At 45.9% G+C, this 16,794-nt stretch overlaps 6 protein-coding genes across 6 annotated transcripts; 3 read left to right on the forward strand and 3 right to left on the reverse strand.

Annotated features, from left to right (window-relative positions):
• Positions 1 to 295: 295 nt before the first annotated feature.
• N7483_002031 (uncharacterized protein) lies at positions 296 to 1,363 on the reverse strand (the record flags this gene model as incomplete). The annotated part of the gene is made up of 1 exon (XM_057085468.1): positions 296 to 1,363. One exon carries the CDS (start codon positions 1,361 to 1,363, stop codon positions 296 to 298), a length of 1,068 nt encoding a protein of 355 aa, XP_056951617.1.
• A 626-nt stretch (positions 1,364 to 1,989) lies between these two features.
• On the forward strand, positions 1,990 to 3,664 carry N7483_002032 (FAD-binding oxidoreductase; the record flags this gene model as incomplete). The annotated part of the gene is made up of 3 exons (XM_057085469.1): positions 1,990 to 2,510; positions 2,558 to 3,088; positions 3,148 to 3,664. The coding sequence occupies 3 exons, from the start codon at positions 1,990 to 1,992 to the stop codon at positions 3,662 to 3,664; spliced, it is 1,569 nt and encodes a 522-aa protein (XP_056951618.1).
• A 1,131-nt stretch (positions 3,665 to 4,795) lies between these two features.
• On the forward strand, positions 4,796 to 6,909 carry N7483_002033 (DNA repair protein RAD50; the record flags this gene model as incomplete). The annotated part of the gene is made up of 7 exons (XM_057085470.1): positions 4,796 to 4,981; positions 5,053 to 5,115; positions 5,187 to 5,290; positions 5,348 to 6,234; positions 6,314 to 6,469; positions 6,534 to 6,802; positions 6,868 to 6,909. 7 exons carry the CDS (start codon positions 4,796 to 4,798, stop codon positions 6,907 to 6,909), a joined length of 1,707 nt encoding a protein of 568 aa, XP_056951619.1.
• A 363-nt stretch (positions 6,910 to 7,272) lies between these two features.
• Positions 7,273 to 7,931, reverse strand: N7483_002034 (uncharacterized protein; the record flags this gene model as incomplete). Its single annotated transcript, XM_057085471.1, has 2 exons — positions 7,273 to 7,681; positions 7,729 to 7,931. The coding sequence occupies 2 exons, from the start codon at positions 7,929 to 7,931 to the stop codon at positions 7,273 to 7,275; spliced, it is 612 nt and encodes a 203-aa protein (XP_056951620.1).
• Positions 7,932 to 10,525: 2,594 nt separating this feature from the next.
• N7483_002035 (lanthionine synthetase C family protein) lies at positions 10,526 to 12,309 on the forward strand (the record flags this gene model as incomplete). The annotated part of the gene is made up of 4 exons (XM_057085472.1): positions 10,526 to 10,709; positions 10,807 to 11,380; positions 11,434 to 11,447; positions 11,513 to 12,309. 4 exons carry the CDS (start codon positions 10,526 to 10,528, stop codon positions 12,307 to 12,309), a joined length of 1,569 nt encoding a protein of 522 aa, XP_056951621.1.
• A 196-nt stretch (positions 12,310 to 12,505) lies between these two features.
• On the reverse strand, positions 12,506 to 16,249 carry N7483_002036 (DUF3433 domain-containing protein; the record flags this gene model as incomplete). The annotated part of the gene is made up of 1 exon (XM_057085473.1): positions 12,506 to 16,249. The coding sequence occupies one exon, from the start codon at positions 16,247 to 16,249 to the stop codon at positions 12,506 to 12,508; it is 3,744 nt and encodes a 1,247-aa protein (XP_056951622.1).
• Positions 16,250 to 16,794: the final 545 nt, after the last annotated feature.

The following is a 16,794-nucleotide window of genomic DNA, read 5'->3' on the forward strand; positions in this document are numbered from 1 at the left end:
GGCATTCTTTCGTGGAGGACGTTTGATCAAAACGACACTGTTATATAATAAAATTTTCAACTTTGATCTATTCTTGGATTACCTAAACACATTCAATGGGCGTGATGCTAGGTAGCGCAATTAAGGGCGGCATAGTGTTCCAAAATTTGCGTCTTGAACCTATGTAGACTAGGTAGTACTATAAATACTTGAAAAGAAAACTATACGACCATCAAAACTGAAGACACTTCCCGGCCGCGAGTCAATTTAAGGATAATACTCAACAGAAAAAAGTCCTACAACCTATATACAGTGATTAAGCTGGACCCAGTAGCTCCACATATTGGTTCGCGACCTGCTTGACCACCTCCTTGAAAGGGGTGACCATGATCCCAAATATCTTCTCCGTATTCGAACCATCGAAGTCAATGGGCTGAGTAGGCTGCTTCCCATCTACACTCAGGTGTCCTTCCTCAACCTCGGCTGCAAACTCGTCGCGAATGACCTCAACAGCATCATCCCAAACGATCGGAATCGATGTTACGAATGCTCGATTTCCAGAAATCTTCTCCGTATTCAAGGCGAGTACTTGAATACGGGCGATATCAGTGACCAACACTGCATTCCCGTTGAAGGGCCAATCGCTCTTGTTTCCTAGAATGAGGCCCACCAAAACCGAGTTGGTGCCACTCGTCTGTAGATCCTTTGCCGAAGTCACTAACTCGTCGCGTCCAAATGCCCACCCGGACAAAGTAGGAACAAGGTCAAAGTTGATATTTGCTTTGTTTTCTGCGATCCATTGCTCGGCTGCGTTCAGTGTCGCTGTCTTCCCAGCTGAGTAGGCTACGATTTCGCTGTCAAATGGTCCCGAGGGCACAGTTTGGCGGGTCCCTGGCCCAAATTGAATACTGTAATCGGCGTCCGGTGAGGCAGCGAAGTATGGGAACGGTATTACAGACACTGCCGAACTAGTCAAGACGATACGTTTGACTTGGCTTCCGGCTGCCGTTGCGCTCTGGAATAAACCTAAAGTACCATCGATGGAGTCTTGCACGAAGTACTTCTCATAATCTTCTTTTTCCACTGTAGGCTTCGCTGTGAAGGAAGGAACCGGTGCGGCTATGTGGATGATGTATGTGACACCCTGAACCGCAGAATCGAATGCGCCCGGGGCAACGAAGTCTGAAACGACCACAAAGGAAAGTGTGTCGGGAGAGAGGCCGAGAGCTTTGACTAGCTTGTGCTCACGTATTTCGTCAATCTTTGTGTCTGAGCGTATAATGGCGCGAACTCGGTAACATGATTTGAGTAGATCGATGAGCGTATGGAAGCCGACGAAGCCAGTTGCGCCGGTGAGCAGGACGAGGGGCTGTATTTCAGCCATCTTCAAGTGTGTTGTATTCGTGTACCAAATCGAACATCATGATGGTCCAAGTTCAAGATTTATTATACTATAATTTTCGACATTGCATGCAAAGAGTGAAAACATCATAATACGCATGTTTTCGCGCTCGCCAAGTCGAACTCGTGATTGGCCTAAGCCACTGCATACATATATCCAATCGGGTACCAGCTCGGTGTGTCCGGTCCGATGTTCTTTCAAGGTCCGAAGAAAGGGTTGCCAGTGAATGGCTTAATGAATTAGTCATAGCAGAATATTCAAATTTATTCGAGGCCTCCCAGGGCCGAAGTTAGGCCAACTCTCCGGCAGGAACTGGTAAAATCCTCACCTGGGCAACTCGGAAGTGCGTTGGTAATCTCGCTTTTCGGGCCGTTCAAATCAGCACCCGTCGCGGCTCACTACCAGAGGTGACTTAGGCAGTATTGAACGCCATCACACTACTCGAGAACGTCCGATGTATAGCCTAGAAATGCCCATCATTATCATCCTAGAAATAATGTACGGTCGTGATTCAAAAATAAAGAATCATTTTCTTGGAAATCATTTTCATCTCAATTTCTTCATTTAATATTTAAACGCTTCAAGTTTGCAAGGAGTAGAAAAGTAACATGGCCTCTAAGCTATACCTCGGCTTTTTATGGGTTATAACACTGTTCAGAGGGCCTCAGGCTAGTAAAATATGCGACTTGGTCGACACTGCTATACCCGATCGGATCTCGTACCCGGCTAGTGCGAGCTATGTTACTGCACAGTCATCATATTATTCCGCCCATGAGAGCGAAATCCGACCAGCATGTATACTTACACCCGAAAGCCCAAAGGAGGTGTCGAGATTTGTGGAGCTTGTTACCAGACAGGCCGCGAATAGCCCCAGAAGCCATCCGGTCGCAAAATTTGCGATTAGGGGTGGTGGACACGCTGTGTTTGCGGGAGCGGCAAACATTGAGAGTGGTATCACAGTTGATATGCGTGCTTTGAGCTCAGTATCACTGAGTGATGACCGCAAAACCGCAACAATCGGTGCTGGTGCTATTTGGAGTGAGATATATCCTCAGCTTGTTCCATACAATGTGACTGTTATGGGCGGCAGAGTGGCGGGTGTAGGAGTCGGGGGGGTTCCTTACTGGAGGTGCGTTTTCCAAATCAAAGCAATTTGTCTGAGTTTCGGAAGTTGAGAGGATGGGCTGACGAGGATGAAGGTGGTATATCCCATTTATCACGACGATACGGTTGGGCCTGCGACAATGTCTTGGGATATGAAGTCGTGCTTGCCAGTGGTGAAATCGTTTATGCAACGGCCAGTTCGCACCCTGATCTTTGGATTGCGCTCAAAGGGGGTTCCATAAATTTCGGCATCGTCGCTCGTGTGGATGTCGTGACTCGTCCACTCGGGGCAATGTGGGGAGGTACCTTGATCTTCGAGTATTCTCCAATACTTCTTGACACACAGGCCAAGGCATTCAGTGAATTTATGTCTCCCGAAAACTTCGATGACGCGGCAGATATGTTTGTTGCTCTATTCTTCATTAATCCCGGTGGTATATATGCCGCTGGCAACGTTTTATACTATGGAGAGCCCATTGCCAATCCACCAGTCTACCAACCATTCTCATCTATTCCGTCTCCGCTTGTCAATACATTGCGCACAACAAATGTCAGCGACCTATCAACGGAGCAGGCAAGTAGACTTCCAGTGGGAAGTGATCGGTGAGTTCTCCAGGAATTCCACGTGATATTGATGTTCTAACAAGTGTATTTACCAATAGTGCCATTAACATGGTCTACTCATTTAAAAATGCTGCCGCCTCCGTGTATTCCGAAATCTTTGAGACATGGGAGTCCGCCACTCGGGATTTAGCCCATATTGAAGGACTACAGTTTGTCTTGTTGCTTCAACCTCATCCAGTCTCAGATGGACGGAACTCCCTTGGGCTGCCTCCCGGTGGAGAGGATATTGTGATGTCAGTCATAATCGTGTCATATTCCAACACAGCGGATGACAAAATCGTCCGAAAACGCCTAAAGGAAGTATTCAACCAACATGAAGACATTTTGCGACGAGGAGGCTATTTTATCCCCTGGAAATATCTGAACTATGCCGACAAGTTGCAGGATCCAATCGGCAGCTACGGCCATGACATTAAATGCCGACTGCAGGGGGTGAGCAAAAAGTATGACCCAAATGGGCTTTTCCAAACGATAGTACCTGGAGGATTTAAGTTGTTTCAAGAGGAAATGGAGGTGATTGAGATTAATGAGAGAGATCATCACTCTGAGCTCTAATTTTGTAATGGGACATGGGTACAGGAAAAACCCGTATTATACTATGACAGACCATTAGTCACTTTATTGTACAACACTTGATATCTCTTCAGAAACCTTAAGTGCTTGCAATAACACCATATTTTTATTTCAAAATAAAAAAAAAGATTGAGAGTCCGAGACTATTTTAGCGCGGGAAGCACGGGACAGATCATAGTGTAAAGTGGAAATCAACATTTGAAGCATAATATCTGGACAATATGCCCTGGCTCAAGGGAGTAGTTCCAAGACAGACAGCGGTGGATTTCCAAGAGAATCGAAACGTAGTGCACTCTACTAGATGTGTACAGGTGTGTACAGGTAGTTAAATCTGATTACATCGTATAGAAAGATCGAGGACTTCCTGACTTGGCGATTTGGAGCTCTCGATATACTGGTTTGCCGTCCTTTGATACACTGCATTCTTGTAAATGGAGATAGATAGGGTACGTAGGTTGTCAATCTGACACGAATGGAGACTCATCAAAAGTGCATAGTACAGAATCTTGCGGTTAGAAGGCTAGAATGAACAATATATGAACTCTGATTGATTTGCAAAAGGAATCGATCATTAAATCTCAACCTACGTAAGCAATTGTCATGCAGATTCTGTGATGGATATCCGGTCTCGATGCGTGCGGTAAGATGCCCAGGTGAGTGGGGTTAGTATTGCTAAGCGGACTGTATGCTCCTAGCATTTTGGCAATTTGTCAACGTTGACCAATGCAACGGCTGATTTATAATATTGAAAGGAGCTCAAAAAGTAGAATTAATAACATTCAAATGTCTCCGAATGCCTTTGGAATTGGCCTTATTGTTTGGGATCAGACCGATTCGGCTCAACCCCGTACCCTATAATTTGGCTAGTCTGTCCAATTATAGAAGCCGCTCGGGCAATCCGGGCCGAGCCCCACACCATTTCGGGAAGATCCATTTATGCCTATGTTAGTTATGGCTTCAGGGGAATAAAGCTATCAGGATCGTATTTAACTTCTCCTTCTTAAGCTTCTTGCAATCTATTCCGATGTGTGCTTCAAGACTGTTGAGAACCAACTTACTAGCAGAATCAGCCCAAAAAATCAGTTTACCTATCGTGATCAAATACCCGGCAGGATGACGGTTGAAAGGAACACGGCCGACGTCGGGCATGAAAAGTTGCAGGGCGAGGAAAGACGAACGTCAGAGACCACTTTGCCAGCAGAGGAGGAAAATGGGAAGGAAATTGCGGAGACTCCGAAAAGTCAGACACCAAGCGACGATTCTGCACCGCCACAAAAAAGATCCATTACAGGCTTGAAGGTATATAAAACACGGCCCGTACTTCGGATGGAACATTCCAAGCTAATTACCTCTTTTTTCAAATGAAATAGTGGGCCCTTGCTTATGCCTCAGTGCTATCTACTGTTTTTCTATTTGCCCTTGATGGAACAATCGTGAGCAGAATACTACAGCCCAAATCGCGTCCTTTTGGGCATTACCCTAACAACACTCATTCTCATTCCAGGTCGCAGCCCTTCAGCCTTCGATCGTTGAGACCTTCAAAACTGAGAGTGATCTATCATGGATTGGAGTGAGTTTCATGTTGGGAGATACAGCTATTCTACCCCTGTAAGCTATAAAATTATCGCCTCGACTCATCAATAATACTAACTCAGAGGATCTCAGTGGGAAAGCCTTCGGGAAGTTTAACATAAAATGGCTATTTATCTCTTGTCTGTTTATTTTTGAAGTTGGAAGTGCAGTCTGTGGTGCAGCACCCACGATGGACGCACTTATTGTCGGTCGCGTCATTGCTGGTGTTGGAGGATGTGGTGTCTACGTGGGTGGACTTACTTTTGTTGCACTGCTTACGACAGACCATGAACGTCCACTCTATTTGGCTGGAATTTATTGTATCTGGGGTATTGGCTGTGTTCTTGGTCCTATCATCGGAGGTGCCTTTGCCCAAAGCAGTGCGACATGGCGTTGGGGCTTTTACATTAACCTCCCCATCGCTGCAGTGTTCGCGCCCGCCCAGCTTTTCTGTCTCCCCGCTATCAGACCTCAACCGGATAAGTCTTTTATGGAGAGAATTCGCTCACTCGATTGGATTGGTACTATTGTGTTTCTCGCTGGAGCCACCTGCTTCAGTATGGCTCTTAGTTTCGGTGGCACAGAATATGCTTGGAGCAGTGGTTCCGAAATCGCTCTCCTCGTCATGACTGGCGTGCTCTTCATTGCGTTTGTTTTGGCGACTATATTCCATCCAGGTGTGGTGGCGGAGAACAAGCTCCTTCCAGTGGGATTTATGCGCACCGCCGACCTTATCACGTTGCCGATTCAAAGTGCCATTGTGGCGGGAGCGATGTATACCTCAATTTACTATGTCCCGCTGCTATTCCAGTTTACCAAGTCCGATAGCGCGCTTGAGGGGGGTGTACGCATGCTTCCGCTCATCTGTGCCCTCGTTTTCTTCGCTCTCTTGAATGCAACCTTTATGCCCAAACTTGGATACTATATGCCGTGGTATGTCTTCGGTAATGCTGCTGTAATTGTTGGTTCTGCTCTTATGTGTAAGTGAAAAACGACGCTTTTTACCGGAAGAAAACTATGGAATCTCCTGCTGATAAATGGAGCTTCCCCTTTCAACAGTCACTATCAACTCGAAAACCTCTGCAGCACATGTCTATGGGTACACATTTCTTATTGGTGTTGGAGTTGGCTGCTTCCAGAGCGCTGGTGTTGCTGTCGCGTCAGCAATTGCTGCACCAGCTGATGTGAATAATGCTGTCAGTCTCATGACTATTGGTAAGTGTCCGATCCCCCTGGTAACTTTTTACTTGCCTTGACTAATAATATCGGATACGAAAAGCCCAAATTTGCGGTGTTCTTGCATCACTCTGTGTTGATGGAGCTGTTTTCCAGAACCTCGCCATCAGTAAAATAAGCAGCGTTCTCCCAGGCTACAGTGAGAGCGACATTAGTTCACTCACCGCTGGTACTAGTGGCTCTGTCTACCAAAATCTGACCTCGGCCCAACAGTCAGCAGTCGTTGACGCAGTCAGTGATTCAATCCGACGTGTGTTCCTTTATCCTCTTGCCGTCTCTGCATCTGGATTTCTGCTTTCATTTACCCTAAGTGTACGTTATCCAACCACATGTCGAACTTCGTGGAACTTTGTTGCTAATTTAAACTGCTCTTTTAGCGCCGGAAGCTATACCTTGCAGAAGGAAAAGTTGCCAAATAATTTTGTCGTCGTGTTGGTAACCGGGCGCCCGGCGCTCCAGGGAGGATGCGAGAAAGGGAAAGGTACGGAGTACAGTACCGGACATTGCGATGGAGTAACTTTTTTTAGACCTTGAGTGTAGGCAGAGATAGTAGGAAGCAAAATTTGATTTGAGTTATTTCATTTTGATATTAAGAAATTGCAAAATGATCTCCAAGATTGTGAAAAATAAAAAAAAAAATAAAAAAAACAAACGAAAGAAAGAAAACCATTGCAAAAATTCGTCCCGTGGACTTAGGTCGAGAGCTGATCATTGGGATTCGCATTCTGGTCCACATTTCCAGTCTCATCATCTTCATCATCAGCCTCCTCATCTGACGCCTCTTAACCCGCATCAGAGTAATCCTCCGGCTTGTTTGGACGCAGAACCATGTGCATCAAGTGATGAAGCTCGTCAAGGCTTTGCGCACTGGCATCGTGATCAGAGGGAAACTCTGATTGCATTCGTGCTGCTGCCGAACCACGTTGTAGACCAGTCATGGGCATCACGGTCTCGGTCGATCGATCTTCCAAACGCTTCTGAGCGCGAAAGACCTCCAGTGTTTGGAAAATGCTGTTGATATCGCTTTCCTTGGACCAAACACCCTTAAGTTTGCGAGTGTTCTGTCTGAGTGCCATATTACAAAGCCATTCAGCCCATGGGCCAGGCGGTTCATTCTCACCACCTGTCCGTAGGGAGACAGGAAGGTAAGTCGCCGGCGCACCCTCAAAATTGGGAACTGGGGGTAAGTGCCTAATCAACATGTTAGAAGTGAAATAGCTAAGAGAAGGGAGACTGACATCTGGCGCGTTCGTGGCGCTTGTCTAGTATCATGAGTCGGAGCCCGTGCCTGAGCATCCGTCATATTCTCATTCGCATAGTCATCGCCATTATCGCCAGCGCGGTCACCAGCATCCTCGTCGGCATGCTCATCTTTCTCAGTCAGGAAAAAATTATTTGCGGCTTCATTGGCTTTCAGTTTAGCATTAGCTTTCACCCTCATACCAGCGTAAGATTGACACCATTATATGATATACAGGCACGGGGGTCGACTTGGGAGGTCGCTGGGGAGGAGAGACCAAATTCCTCATTCTCATTTCCAGGTAAAAAAGACGAAAGCAGCATGAGGTAACGAGTAGCTTAGCCCAAATATTGCGAGTCGCATGTAAATTCAAACCGATCTTTCTTGTCATACTGGCAAAGACGTTTTGAAATTCCAAACCTTTCTCAGAGCTCTAGGTCTTAATCGTATAAATGATCTTCATCTACAGCGCACTTGCATGTTTCTTTCCGCGGGGCTGGAGTCGGCATACTCCCTTGAACAGCGTTGCTGGTTTCTTCACTTCCAATGATGATACCTTCGCATCTGTGCTGCATAATTTCAATTACGAGTCGAAGTGCTGCTTGAGAAGATTTGAAATCATATTAACTGTGCCTAAATAACCGGTAACTTGCTATAGACATTTCATCACATCATCAATAAACTCCACAGAAACTTTATTTGTTCCTTATAATATTCCTTTTTCCTTACCTAAATAAAAGCACCTAGGTTGATTTTAAGAGATTCATTAGGGCACCAATTTTCCCTCGCTCTTCTCAGAGCATCTCCAATACTAAAATCTATAGAAGCTAGATATTCAACATCTCTATCAATCAGTATCAGCTACCTTAAATCGACCAATTTAGTAGCTACAGAAGTAGTAGATAATATAGATATAGAAGTAGGTAGAGTAGATACAAGTTAGTCACTACAGTAATAGTATTCTTTTAGATCCAAAGAGAAGAACCCATCGGGGTAAATCTACCATCATTTAGAAGGGTAGTAATCTATTAGATTAAAATCAAGTCAGTAGATACTAGCTCTTAGGGTATAAAGAAAAGAATTTAAATTACCTACATTATCTTATATCAGGTAGAAAATAAAATATAGTAGCTCTTCCCCTTTTTAAGAGAATTAAAGACCAGCTACATTATTTTAGACTCCTAGTATATCAAGACCAAGAGGGATCATGAAGATATAAGTGGAGGGAGAATAATACTTCAATTTTAGACTTAAGAAAGAGATCCCTTAAGTATACTTTTATCCCCTAAATATTACAAGGTTCAAATTTAATAATAAAAAATAAGGGGTATCATAATACTACAAGGTCACCTAGTTCCCATGAATAATAGGTCACAAGGCTTAATTAACATCTTAATCACCACTATTCATAGCTCCTAGGAGATAAAGATAAATCAGCCATTCCAAGCCATGGAGCTTCCTAGGAGCAACTATAATAGGGCAATTAATTTCTTTTAGCCAGCAAGCAATTCAGTTAGAGCAAGTAGCTTTTAGGAACAAAAATTTACACAGAGCCTAATAGGCCAGAAATCCTGGTTTCACACTACTGATCCTCATAGTGAAACACAAAATACGAAATGCCATAGCCATAGCCATATGCACCAGGCCATCTCTTTCTGGATAGGGGATTGATTTCTAAGTAGGTCCACTCATTTACACTAGCGGCGTACATTTTATTTAGGTGGCTAACTCATACCGTTGGCCCTCTGTGGTGCGATTGGCGGGTGAACTACAGGACTGGGAGCAGGCTCAGTGAGCCGGAAGCCGCGAGTCAGTGAGCACTAATCCGGAAAGAGCAACCAAAATCCGCCGGGGGAAATCCAGTACATAGTGAAGAGGGGAACCGTTAGGCAGTGTATTCTAGATACACGGGTCGATCCAGCTAGCATGAATGGATAACACCAACCAACATGTAGGTTGTGGCCGGACTACCCCGTAGGGGTGGGATGAGAGATGTGTAGGAGTGTGTATTCTAGACTATAACGACGGGCATTCTTGTACGTACAAAGACGGGACTGAAAACATGACAAAACAGAGATGTAACCAAACGGTAATTCTTAGCACGGTACGTGTAGTAGGGGACAGGGTACCCCACTACAATAGGTAGTAGCTGAAGGAAGAGTACTGAGAGATATCTACTAGTACATAAAGTAAAACTTAAAGATAACTGGATTAAGATAGATTATTATACTCTGCGGAGTATATGGAATATAATAGTAGCTTTCTTTCTAAGGGTTTTGTTTTTTTTGCCAGCCATCTAAGTACTACATAATGCTTTTGGCCATATGGCTGTTATAGGCTTATAGTCTTATAGGCCCCTATACCTTTATTACTTCAGATGGTACTAGAGGTCTTTCAAGTTTCTCTAACCATGTGGCAGAATCTCCTTTAGTTGATATCTCAGCTTAAAATCCTGATTATTCATGTCTTTGAATATCTGAGTCACTTAGGTAGCACTCCATTCTGTAACAATCGTCGATCCAATAAGCGATCTGCCCCACAGTCTGCACCATTTCGTGTTGTCCCCCCTCAGTGGAACCAAACAAGCCACTGTTGTATTGTATTTCTCCCACTAATTATGCAGCTTTCAAAGTCGAGACAAAGCTATGACCCAACTGTTTCCCGGCCCTGGAGGGGTTGCATAATGAGGGGCTGGGGTAAAATACTCCGGAGAAAAGCTCACTCAGAGCTGTCATCCCCAAGCACGCCATTACGGAAGATATCATACAATTCAAAATATAAGCTTAATTGAAACCATGGCTGCTCAGCGTCCACAGTATTATGAAAATACATTGTCGTTATTGGAGATCAATGTGACCTCTCTTGCGGAGTCCTTGAAGGAACTGCGTGTTGCTGTTCGACAGGGTGCAGAAGCTATCCAGGCAAATGAACCGCCTCAGGATAAATGGCCTGTTGGTGGAATGCTTAAGGCATTTCCAGGTATGTACTCAAATTTGTTGAGAAGTTCCGCCTTAATTTACCTGTGCATCCAATTTTTTCAAGGCAACATATGGGCGAATCTAACAAATCGCTATAGGTGTCGCCCTTGCCTTCTTGCGCCTCGATTTCCAATCCTCTGTATTGGATGAGGACGGCATCGAGTCTTTGAACTACCGCAAACTGGCTCTAGAAAGAATCCCGGATGGCTTCCCAGATATTCCACTGCGAGCATCTCGATTAGCACCCGCAGGGTCATTCTCGCCCATAGCTGCTGTCACTTTGCGTATCTTCTCGGCACTGGCCAAAGAGAACTGGGAAAGAGATGCTAAGCCAAGCATTTCGCAAGAAGATATCAGTTGCCTTCATGATGCTGCGAACTTGGCTCTGAATAACGGTCCTCTGGTGCCGCATGATGATCGTAACATGGGTGGGGATGAGATGCTGTATGGTCGTGCAGGTCTTCTATTGGTTCTTTTGAATATCCGGGCGCATCAATTTGATGAAAAGACTGAAAGTGCCTTGGAAGCTGTCTACGAGACCATTCCAAGGCTTGTCGACATAATCGTGGACGCAGGACGACAAGGCTCAGAGACCTTTATTGAGAAGAATGGAGCGCAAGAAGCGCACCCGTTGATGTATGCCTGGATGGAAGGATATTATTGCTTTGGAGCGTAAGTGACTTCTTCGATGTTATTCAAGACATAAGAGACTAACAATTCCATAGTGTTCATGGAATCAGTAAGTTTCTTTATTTATCGGTGATGCAAGCAGCATCAATTCCTAATTTTTCCTCTCCTTTTTAGCTGGTATTCTACCGATTCTCCTTTCGGCAAAGCCCGAGGAGATTGAGCAACATCTCCCGATCATTGGTGAAACTGTTACCTCGCTTTGCAAGCTGACCCTTTCAAATAACGGCCATCTCCCCATGACCCTACCTCCATTCTCTTTTGGACAAACCTCAGAGCTAGTTCAACTCTGCCATGGAAGCCCCGGTATTCTCATTCTATTGGCGGCCGCGCTCAAGAACCCGGCCTTGACTAGAGAATCTTGGTGTCCAGACTGGAACCGCGCTACCTACGAAGCCTCTGAGCGAATCTGGGAAGAAGGCCTTATTTCCAAGGGAGGTAGTCTGTGCCATGGTATCAGCGGAAACTCCTGGCCCTGGCTCACACTTCACAATACCTTTGAGTATCATTCGGAGGATCTTGAGGCTGCAAAGAGTGCATACCTGCAGCGCACATTGGCCTCGGCCTTCCAAAACGGAGACATGAGTCCAACCCTGACGCCTGACTTTTTCTTGTCCAAGGCTTTAGCTTTTATGCTGCATGCGCGCGAAACTCGCCCATACAAGAACACAAAATGCGCTGACTGCACCAAAGACTACCGCATGCCTGATGACCCATACTCGTTGTTCGAGGGTCTAGCGGGTAATGTATGTGCTTGGGCGGAAGCGTGTGCTATCATTCAAGCTAGACTGCGCAAGATGGAGCTCACTGGAAGTGGAGCTAGCTTAGAAGAGGACCTTTTATTTCAACAAGCAATGAGGAGTGAGCTTGGGTTTCCACTTATTGGTGGAAATGGCGCTGCTGGGCTTGTTTAGTGATTGGAGAGGTGGTTGGTCTTGATTTTGGGCGCATAAGTTGTATCACCCCGACTCGGAGGTCAGTGTTGGAAAAATCAGATCTAGATTCATTGATATCGTATTCCCATGCAAGTATGAACAAAATGAATATAAACAGTCCCACCCAAATTCGTAAATTATATAGATCCCGCGTGTTCCAGCACAGCTGCTCTATCTAAACTCTATCGTTATGTTCATGTATCAAATGCGTAGACGAAGGCACAGCCAACGGTGGATCCGTATCTTGATCATGGCTTTGATCCTGATCCTGATCAGAAGACTCAGTCTGAGCTTCCAAAACACCCATCTCATGCTGTTGTTCACCCTCCTCGAACCCATCACGCGGTTTCTCATCATAATCCAGCGCCAGTCGTCTTTGCCCGTCGAGTAAGAAAAACTCTCCATACCGATACCTCTGATCCAATTGGTCCAGATGTTCTCGGCGCTTTTTCTCAGTCCAGTTTGCCGTGCCTCGGAAATCGTTGAGCATACGACTGTTCGTGATCAGTGGGATTAAAGCACCGATGGAGCGTGGGATTGGGGGTCCGTTGTAATGTCTGTGTCGGAACCAGAAAACAGCCATTAGGACGGCGAGATCAATTGAGAGGAGGACAAGGATGATAAAGATCGTGACGTAGGATGGTTCTATTCCCCAGTATGTATCGGTTGTTGTACCGTTCACGAAGACAGTGTTAGGCAAAACCGGCTCGAAGTAGATATCTCGCCATAGGGAAAGGTAGGTGCTGAAGGTGGATTGGTAGCCTAGTTGCACGGCACCCCTTAGGAGAGAGAGTTCGATTGAGTCGGGGGAATCAAGGGAGTCATAGACGTCTCGAATAAGCCCGACGGCCCAGTCATATTGATTGGGATGAACGTCTCGTTCGGTGAGCCAAGTTTGGCGAACGAAGGCCTGAGTAAAAGGGACGAGGCATGCGGAAGCATTTTGAAACATTTCGCCGTCTTGAATTTGGCTTCCGGGGACTGGTTCCCAGTCATCGAGGGTGCCTTCGTATTCAAAGTCGATCATGAAGTCTTCAATCTGTATCTGAGGTGCGCATTGGAAAACTGTTGAATTATCATCGGTGGTTGTGTTTAGACTGTCGAAGTCGTCGTAGGTGATTACTATGAAGGACTTTTGACATATGTCGTCTAACTCAATTGGTCCTCGAAAATAGACAGACTCGTTGAAAACATGGTGCTCGGCGACAGGCTGATTGAACTTTGCTGTGCAATTTGTGTCGAGACTTGGGTATGGGCTGTATGTCCAGTACATCGTGTCGGTAGATTCATTGCGCCACGAGTTGCTGGTAGGTATTTCGCTGCATGTGAGGTTGGCACCAACTCCACGCACACGGGAATGGTAGTCTTCCCAGTCGTAGTCTGGATCGTCGCTAATGATGTTGAGTGGGTAGAATGAAGTATTGGGTGTGGTCCAGGCCAAGAGAGAATATCCCATGACCAAGCCGTCCGAGATGAAACTGTTTCCAGTGAACTCTATTCGAACATCAGGCTTCAAAAATCGAGATTCGTTGTATCGTGCGGATAGTGCTGAAGTGGGTTCTGTGTGATTGTAGAGAATGGGCTCGAACATGCCACTGCTGGTGACGGTCATGAACATGTCCAGGAAGCACATGCATGTGAGTAAGATGAGGATTGGAGGTGCGCTCTGACGAAATGTCATCCAGGACACGAAAGGAGTTTGGGACCCATAGTTTGCAGTGATCGACTGTTTCGCGGCAGCCATGCCACTTTGGAGTCGTACCCAGGGCTCAAGATTGCTCAAATGACGATAGATTGAGATGAACAGAGTTCCGATGATAGATGCGATAACAGTGGGACCGTAGATCAGAAAGCCATAGATGAATTGGATACCATCATCATTTGAATCAATCTCATCCAGTCGAACATATTGGAATGCCACACCAAAAGCAGCAAGGACGCCTGCCATCACAGCGCATTCAATCAAGAACCACGGTGGTGTTAAGAAATGAGGTCTAGGATTTCGGCGCATTCCACCCTTGGGTATTTGGAGGGGTCTGAAGCTACCTTCGCTTGGAATAATATCCAACCGTCCTCCCTCAGGATGGCTAATCCATCGACAGGAGAGTGTTCTACCAAAATGACGAAGCTGTCTGGGTGTCGCTTGATCGATTCCAATCTCTGACCGAGCCAAAGAGGTTTGTGGAACGAACATGTCTGCGAGGATGGCGCACTGTGCCGCGATTGAGCCTGGGTCGCCGTGGAGGAAATTCAGGCGACGTGGGTAGACGAGGGCTAGCCATAGAAGCACAACAAAACCCAGCATGAGAAGAGCTTCGGAAATTAAGGCTGACCGATTTGTGACCCGATAGATAACCGTGTCTGTGGTTTGTCTGGCAGTGACGGATACTGGACTGCCACTGGTGTTGAAAAATTGCTTCATCATATTGATGAAATTCTGATTCCACACCTCTCCAATCTCATGTTCATACTCGTTCATTGTGATAGGGGTAAGATCGCTGACCAAACTCCCATTCACACCAGTAGACGTGGTGAGACCTGGAATTCGACGCCAACTTCCGGGGAGGTTCAGATTGCCATTGATATATTTCGTTTTCAGCATGTCCTCGAAACTTGCAATGTTGATGTCAGAAGAGTTCATTGTTTTGTTCACACCAGAAATGAGCTCGGCGGGAACATATGAAGTGTTGACTGGAAAAGAGATCATCGCGCTCCCGTTCCTGTAAGAGCTGGTGCATCCGAACGCCGTCGCATTCGAAGTGTAGTTTTGACTTGCAGGTCCAATGTTGATGCCAAGGCCGAAGAAGGAAAACATCTCACACCCGGTAGAATTCATGGTAGTGGTGTTGAGTAAATTTGACCGATGGCCGAGGGGCTCCCAATGCCGCACTTGATATGACCCTTTCTCAGAAGGCATGTAACTGTTCAGAGCGAAAGATACCAAACAATTCTCGGCGCTACCATGTGGAGCAGAATCGAATTGGATATCGGGGACATCCCATTCGAAAGTGGTCGTACTTGTAGAGTTGTGGACTTTCTTGTCCGGAACAAGATTGGTTAGCGTTACCTCCGCACAGCTCGTATCAGCCCAATATGCCGTTTGATTCATTTGCCATGTTGAAGATTCAGAGTCATCCTCCGGTAATCGTACAATTGGTGGTATGACGTAGTTGTGAGTCTGATAGAAAAAGAAAGTATCCACATGATATACGGAGGAATTTCTTGAGTGAGATGCGTCATCGGCTAGAAGACTGCTTTGTGTCGCTGGATCTACCAGGCTGGGCCATGTATTGATAGGCTTCGAAGAGACAATATTTTTCTCATCAAGGACGATCATGCCCGACATGATAGAAGGCAATGAGGTGCGTAGGAGTAAAGCCACTGCTGAGACAACGAAGACGACCCAATGTCGGTCACGGAAGGACCGAATCGGAGCCAAGAAACCATAGGTGAAACAGTAATTGGTGAACAGTACCGATCCTGAAGTGCCCTCTTGCTTGGCCAGCTGGAAATATGGCTCCAGTCTCAGAACATCGAGGGCGCAAATATTCCATACTGTCACTAAAAGTACAGCGACAGTTGTTGGGATATAACCGAATAGTCCCGAGATCACGCTTAGTGACTGGTATGCGTTCAAGTGGACCAGTCCTTGGTGGTAATAAGAGTACTGGCGTATAACCTCACAGGCTACAGCGACCAACAAGAATACAATGGCCAAACATATCAGAAATGGACTCCGGAGAGAGAATGGAAGCCAGTATTTCTGGGGATCTGTTGAGGTGCTGGCTTCCGGGCTAGTCGGCGGACTGGGGCATTGATCTGCCTCCTCTGGATGAACAACGGGGTCATGAACGGGTGTTTGAACCTGCTCCACCCCGTCCCCTAATGGTGAGCTAGGCGGGGAGATATCATGAGCCATCCCTATCCATGATGTGCTTGACAAAACCTCATGCGATCAATGGACTCAGGAGGCTCAGTGTTCCAGATCGACACGTGATCTCGCCGTTACTGTAAAATCTCCTCATTCGCCACTTGAGTGGGGCTATGCTTGAAGCTGGGGTGAGCCCGCAGTTTCAATGAACTTGAACCCATGGGGGGGGTTCAAAATGCTTAAACCAATTTCAGGAGGGTTTAATTCCTTGAAATCATCCTATTATTTCTTGAATATTTTTCTATCTATTCTGATTGTACCCCTTCATTTCATCTGTATTCAGTGTGTTCCATAAATGTTCCGTCTTCCGTGTCTTCCACGTCAGCAATGAGGGCTCCATTCTTGGCATTTCCAAGACAAATAGTCGAAAACTCTAATAATCAAGTCCTCGAGCCCGGTTTAGTGTCAATGCACTTTCAGATTTATTGAAGGTCATGTATCCGAGCCATGTTAAGGAGTAATACCCTTCCCGAGGCCCTACTATTGATCTATCCTAGTACTTCGTGCATTTAACATGGATTTTTGGTGACTGA

Source organism: Penicillium malachiteum (assembly GCF_028827825.1).
Source record: "Penicillium malachiteum strain IBT 17515 chromosome Unknown utg000001l:1.0-8184562.0:1.0-8186909.0, whole genome shotgun sequence".
Lineage (NCBI taxonomy): Eukaryota > Fungi > Ascomycota > Eurotiomycetes > Eurotiales > Aspergillaceae > Penicillium > Penicillium malachiteum.